Source organism: Platichthys flesus, chromosome 12 (assembly GCF_949316205.1).
Source record: "Platichthys flesus chromosome 12, fPlaFle2.1, whole genome shotgun sequence".
Taxonomy (NCBI): domain Eukaryota; kingdom Metazoa; phylum Chordata; class Actinopteri; order Pleuronectiformes; family Pleuronectidae; genus Platichthys; species Platichthys flesus.
The window spans coordinates 10,094,844-10,101,796 of NC_084956.1; the positions used below are offsets into that span (position 1 = coordinate 10,094,844).

Sequence of the window (6,953 nt, forward strand, 5' to 3'; positions counted from 1 at the left end):
GCAATAAAACTGGGAGGGCAATATTTTAAAGCAATAAAAGGTAAAAATAGAAATGAGCATGGCCTTATCTGATGTGGCTGTGTGGGGTTAGGTGAGCATGATGTCATGCAGGATAGCAGGGAAGCAATTTGGTTAACCTGTCCTTTGTCTGTGAGGGGTGTACTGGGGGGGGGGGGGGGGGGGGGGGGGGCGGGAGGGGGAGATGGGGTTGTTATTTGACCGAGCAGATGTCCGGATGACGGAGGGCTTCCCCGCACCCCTCCATCACAGCTCTGCATCCTCCAGTCGCCATGGAAACCGTGCACCAACCAGGAAATAAACCCCACAAATGTGCCAAATCACGAGGACATGTTTAATGGCTTTAATAAAGCTACACTCAGGCATTGATCTGCAGCTTGATGTGAAACCAAGAGCCAGTGTTGCAGCTGTATTTCCTTTATGACTACATTTCTTCCCCCAGCGGGTTCCCCACACCCGCTGCTCCCCGCATAGCCAGCCCGTGTGCGTCTGCGCCGCGTAAACGCAGCGAGCAATCCGCTGGCTCATGTCCCCGCTTCTTTTCTTTTTTTTCATTCCAGCAGCTGATTCACGAAAAATTACACAATTCCGTTGCGTGTGTTGGGCGGGATCCTTCTACTGAGCTTTGACGGGGCGAATGCGACGCTTGCTGAAAATTCACAGGCCCCTATAGGCGTGGTTTTGGATGGAGATGCTCCGTCTGCTCCCGCTGGGATACCCACCTGCCAGCTGGTGTTGTCTCGAGCTTGTGCAACCACAGGCGCGCGTTTGATTAGATGAAACATTTGGATCGAGGTGTGTAGGTTTGTTCTCTAAGGTTGGGGGTGCAGTGTGGAGTAGTTGCGGCGCTGTGGACGCACGGGGCGCACGGTTTAATCACCTCCGGAGAGGCGACGGTGGCGCACGGCGCTTGGAGATAAACAGTAGTGGACAACGCGTCGCTTTGGCCTCCAGGCACCAAGCAACAGAGACACAGGCAGCAGCGGCAGCAGCAGCAGCAGCGGTGGTGTTGGTGTTGCTGGTGGAGGAAGGAACCAGAGCCGAGACCCCTGGTTCTGGCGCACGGCTGTCGTTCGCGGCCGCAGCGCTCCGCAAGGATGGAAAACACTCGCAGGATGCGTAGGAGATCGCCCCTGCTCGGTGCACTGGTGCTGGCGTGTGTTTTGCTCGTGGCGGAGAGTAAGAAACCCAAACAGCCGCGCTGCCCCTCATCATGCACATGCACCAAAGATAACGCGCTGTGCGAGAGCGCAGGGCTGATCCCTCGCAGCTTCCCCCTGGACGTCATATCTCTGTAAGTCACATTTATCACTGGGTTATGCCTGATATCCACACCGCTGTTTGTGCAGTCTGCGAAACGTGGTCTTCTCCAAAATATGTGTCTGCTGCAGCACAGGATCATGCATGACGAACTGACCCCCCTGGGACATGCTGGTCATACAGGCTCTTTTTCTCTCTCCCCCCACAGATCGTTCGTCAAGTCTGAATACACCGAGATCCCGAAGGAGAGCTTCATACACACGCCTGCCCTGCACCTCCTGTGAGAAACCTCTCCTGCTCCAGCTTTTTGTCCCTCAGTCTTTGTTGCATGCTGTCAGTCCCCTCCAGTGAGGTGATCAACGCCATTTTTAACGTTTTAATACGTCTCCTCTCCCCACCTCCTCCACTGATCATGCCCACTGTGCTAGAATGGATTGCTGTTACAGCTCTTGAAATTGTCATAATCTCCATTTTCATGCGTCTTTGCTGCGAATCCCTCCGTCTCCTGTCATGACATGTATCTGTGTGTACCACAATGAGCTTCATCTATGGGGGGGGGAAATCCCTTCATTTCAGGAGGGAATCCCCTCCACTCCTCCCTGTCTCATGGGGCAGAGTATTGACTGAGTTACCTAGTCCTTCAAAACAAACACGTAAGCTGCAGGGATCCTCGTGGAGCATCGATCCCTGTCTCTGATGTATTGGAGGGGGTGTTGGCTCTGAGGAACAAAGACAAGGGGGTTTCCTTCCTTTCAGTTTTTTTTTTCACCGTAGCTCCAAATGTGGGACGACAGCTTGTTATCCTCCCATCTCTGACCCCAGATAATAAAATATTAACTACGTGCATCTCTCCGCAGCCTCTTTACAGCCAACAACCTGGAAGCTATAAACGAGGACGCCTTCCTCGGCCTCCCTCATCTGGAGTATCTGTGAGTACTCAACACACACTCCACCTGGAAGCTGTTTTTCTCCTTTCCTTCCTCTTTGCGTTCACTCGTCGCCTTTTCCCCCAGGTTCATCGAAAACAACCAGATCAAGTCGATATCGCCACACGCTTTCCGGGGACTGAAAACCTTGGTGCACCTGTGAGTATTGCGTCCATGACTCCCTGTGCCCAACATCACACGTCAGCAGAGTAGGACTAAGCAAAAATACAAAGAACCCTTTTGTTGCTTGTGTCAGTAGAAAGTGTTGTCATCCAGGTGCAGGTGCAGACAGGTGCTGACAAAGTTTATTACACAACATTTAGTGCCTCATAGACACTTCTCCGGACCCTGTGCAGCTGTTAATATGATTATCAAGCAAATCCGTTCACCTTCGCTGTCCAGATTGATAAAGTTTACACGCTGAAGGCCTTTTAAATACACATTTGCTTTGCAGATTTAATCGTATTTATTTCTAACAGAGAAGTAAGATTGTTTAGTTGTCCCTCGAAAACTCGACGACAAACCTTCCCAGCAGCGGAATCCACGTCTTTCCCCTCCTTTCTGTTGCTGTGAAAGACATGAAATGGCTGAGGAGGCAGATCTAAAAATAGCTTAATGTTTCCTCAAACTCACAATAAGCAATGTTCCTGCCTCCAGCCTCCAGGGCGGGATTATGTTCCCAGGTTCTTTTCGCACATATTCATATATTCCGCTGCAAAAGAACACTGCATTATCCACGTCCACACTGGGATATTGTGAGGCACTGCAAGTTCTTCTCTCAAAAAAACAGCAGAATAAGTGTATAGTTGTGATGCAGAGGGACGGGATGATCAGATGATGTCGTTCTCTTCTCCTGCAGGAGTCTGGCCTACAACAATCTGGAGACTCTGCCTAAGGATTTGTTCGAGGGTCTTGAGGCCTTGACAAAAGTGTAAGTGTGAATTTTCAATCCTGCGTCACCAGGAAACGACGAGATCAACTGTACACAAACAGCATAACACGGACAATGAGTTTTCTGTACACGCTCTAGATATAGAAAACTGTATCATCATTCTACGTCAGCCACAGCTTGAAAAATGTGTGGGCAGCTGGTGCTTTTAACACCATTAAAATTACATGAGGCGGGCGAGGAGGAGAGAGAGTTCGCCATCTATCAGCGACCGAAGACGTTTCCTCTTTATAGCTCCTCGATATTAATGAGAGCACAGGAGGAGGCGGCGAGGGTCACAGAGCAGAGGCTGCACTCGCACCACAGCTCCGTGTAAAGTCCCTTCTCAAAGCTGGGAGCTGTCTGAGGTTGGTTCTTGTCTGGTTCTCTCCCCTCAGAGACCTGCGGGGAAACCAGTTCACCTGTGACTGTAAGCTCAAGTGGCTGGTGGAGTGGATTCACAGCACCAACGCCACCGTGGATCAGATCTACTGCAAAGGCCCGGCCTCACAGCTGGACCAGAAGATCAACGATCTGGTGTCGCAGTCGTTCGACTGCATCACCACCGGTGAGGCACACATTGTGTCCTTCAGTAATGGCAACTTCTCCGGACTTCATCTTAAAGTGTGTTTTTGTTTCTCTCGCAGAGTTTGCCTCGTACCAGTCCCTGAAGTTCGAGTCCATATCGGTGGAGGCCTTTTCCTTTGGGAACGATCAGTATGTGGTGTTTGCTCAGCCCTTTATTGGGAAATGCAGCTTCCTGGAGTGGGACCATGTGGAGATGGTCTTCAGGAACTACGATGACATTGACAGTAAGTGAAAGTCATTTTCCGATTTAAAGTGGTGACGGGATTGATTTGTCACTTGTACTTTCAGCTCGGTTTTGAATTGCTTGTAGATATATGTTTACGAGTGCAGTGCCGGTTCAATACTTTCCTGTAAGCTTGACCTGTGTTAACGCTATGGAGTTGAATTATCCTTTATCTTTAGTGATTCCTCTGCAAACGTTTCCACAATATACTGTCACTATGTCCATGGTACAGAGTGAAGTTAGAAACGTTTGTGTTCATCCTACCTGGTTCATCTGCAGTGAGGAGTTTATAGTCAGTTTCAGTCAAATGAAACTGAATTTGTTTTATTACCGCTCATGTGTGTGGTTTGTATGTAGGATTGAATTATAAACTGAACTGGTGTTATTTTCCATACGTTGCATTTCAACTATTTCAGAGAACTTCAGACCCAACTACACAACTTTTCAAAATAAAAGCTCAGTGAATCAGCTTGAGAAAAAGCATGACAGCAACAAAACAAATGTTGTGCTTTTACTTCGAAGACAAATTGCCAATGAGGAAATTCTTTTTTGTTGTTTCTACATCCGATATGGTGAAATATGAATAATCAGATTATCAAAATGTCCCTGCAGCAATTATGACCTGGTGTTAGAGCCAGCTGCCGACCTCTGCTGTAGTTAATCAGAGGGCTCAGCCAGCACTGGTTGCCTATTAATTGAATTTGTATTAATACTGAACATATTGCGTGTCCAAATCGCACCACATTTAGCAAAGCACTTCCCTGGTGCACATAGAAAACATTTGCCAAATGTTAAGCTGATGGGATTAACAGTTTACAAGATATGAGTTTCACATACAGACAGGCAAATGTTTGTGGAATAGGTAAATATATATTTATTTTATGTTTTAATCCTATTTCAATGTGTTTTATGAATCTTAACAGTTAATTCCATTTTTTATACTTTTTTTTACTTTATAGTCTAAATTCTTGTTTGTTGAAGCATCTAAAGGCTTCACACAACTTTGTATTGTACTTGCAGTAACATTATAGATCTTGAATCTTAAGGAACCACGTGGAGACTCCAAGTGCAGCTGTATTGTTTGTGTCCTCTCCTTCTGCTCACCAGGCACCTCCACAGTGATCTGCAAACCTCTGGTTATCGACAACCAGCTGTTCGTCATCGTGGCTCAGCTCTTCGGTGGCTCACACATCTACAAACGAGACATCTCCGCCAACAAGTTCATCAAGCTCCAAGGCATCGACATCCTCAGAATCCGCAAACCGAACGACGTTGAGACTTTCCGCATCGACGGGGAAACCTTCTTCGTCATCGCGGACAGCTCCAAGGCCGGTTCCACCACCATCTACAAGTGGAACGGCAACGGCTTCTACTCGCACCAGTCGCTCCATCCGTGGTACCGGGACACCGACGTGGAGTTCATGGAGATCTCCTCCAAACCTCACCTGATCCTGTCCAGCAGCTCCCAGAGGCCCGTCATCTACCAGTGGAACAAAAGCACCAAGCTGTTTGAGCGGCGCACGGACATCCCGGAGATGGAGGACGTCTACGCCGTGAAGCACTTCCAGGTCAAGGCCGACCTCTTCATCTGCCTGACACGCTTCATCGGCGACTCCAAGGTCATGCGCTGGGACGGGGCCCTCTTCCGTGAGCTGCAGACCATGCCCTCCCGCGGCTCCATGGTGTTCCAGCCCTTCGCCGTGGGCAGCTGGCAGTACGCCATCCTGGGCAGTGATTACTCGTTCACGCAGGTGTACCGCTGGGACGTGAAGAAGGGCACGTTTGTCCACTTCCAGGAGCTGAACATCCAGGCGCCCAGAGCCTTCTCTCCAGTCTCCATAGACAACCGGCAGTTCCTGCTGGCCTCCAGTTTCAAAGGGAAAACTCAGATCTACGAGCACCTGGTTATTGATCTGAGCAATTGAGTGACTGTTTTTTTTTTTTCTGGCTGATTAATAGATTATAGGTAACTTTAGTGTTTTATTTTTTTGTGTTTCAAGAAGACTGTATCAGCAGATGCAGCTCCGAACATCACTGAAAGTAACTATCAGTTGATCCTAACTTGAGAAAGGCAGGCATTACTCTTTTTCTCATTAAAAAATCTTCCATTGAAATCAGTGCATGGTTAATATAGTGGCATGTATCTCAACCAAATGTGTTTGGCTGAGATGCACGTTGAGTTCAATGCATTGATCTCAAGTTAGGATTCAAACCCGAGACATCAATGCATGACCAGGGCCTCACTCAGGCTGTCCCATCAGATTACAAAAGCAACGTCCATCCTCGTTCATCTTTTCAATTCTACCGTTGGCCAGTAGCTTATTTTGTTCATGTTGGATCATCCCTGTGACTCAACAAAGTTTATACATTTGTAATCTCATATATTTATCTACAGAGAGTAATAACGAAATGGTACTTTTTAACCGATTAACATGTTCAACCGAACAAATCTGCCAAAACTAAATGTTTACATTTTTCTCTTTCCACTTGTACGCTAAAATATTTGTAAAAAAAATAAATGAAGCTTTTGTAAGTTTGAGAGGGACCACGCCAGTTAGATCAATATTTGTCCAGGAGGATGATTTAAAATCTATCTTTATCATTTGGAGAATTTCAACAGAGATGTAGTGTGAGAATGACATTTATATCATTAACGCTTTGTATAATGTAATATTGAAAAGTATTGAAAAATGCAGGTTTTTTTCAGAATAACGTTTTGGGCAAACTTGGAACTATTCTCGCACACTTACAAGGGACTGAAATGAAAAACTGAGGATATTGTTCATAACGCTTTACCTTCGACTAACATGTTGGCAAAATGCATTTATTGTGTCATGATTAGGATTTAAGTTATTGACTAATATCATGTCATTTAGAGTCAATAAAGGTTTACATCACTAACTGTTGCTGGCACCGTGTAGCATGACGTGGCGTCAGTGTGAAATGACAACACACAAAAACAACACACTCTAGCAACACATCTGCTTAATGGGACATCGCAGCCATGACG

At 46.9% G+C, this 6,953-nt stretch overlaps 1 protein-coding gene across 1 annotated transcript; it reads left to right on the forward strand.

Annotated features, from left to right (window-relative positions):
* The first annotated feature begins 521 nt into the window (after positions 1-521).
* On the forward strand, positions 522-6,844 carry LOC133966142 (leucine-rich glioma-inactivated protein 1-like). The gene is made up of 8 exons (XM_062400912.1): positions 522-1,312; positions 1,487-1,558; positions 2,136-2,207; positions 2,292-2,363; positions 3,064-3,135; positions 3,531-3,700; positions 3,780-3,944; positions 5,051-6,844. The coding sequence occupies exons 1-8, from the start codon at positions 1,116-1,118 to the stop codon at positions 5,866-5,868; spliced, it is 1,638 nt and encodes a 545-aa protein (XP_062256896.1). The 5' UTR covers positions 522-1,115; the 3' UTR covers positions 5,869-6,844.
* The last annotated feature ends 109 nt before the right edge of the window (positions 6,845-6,953 follow it).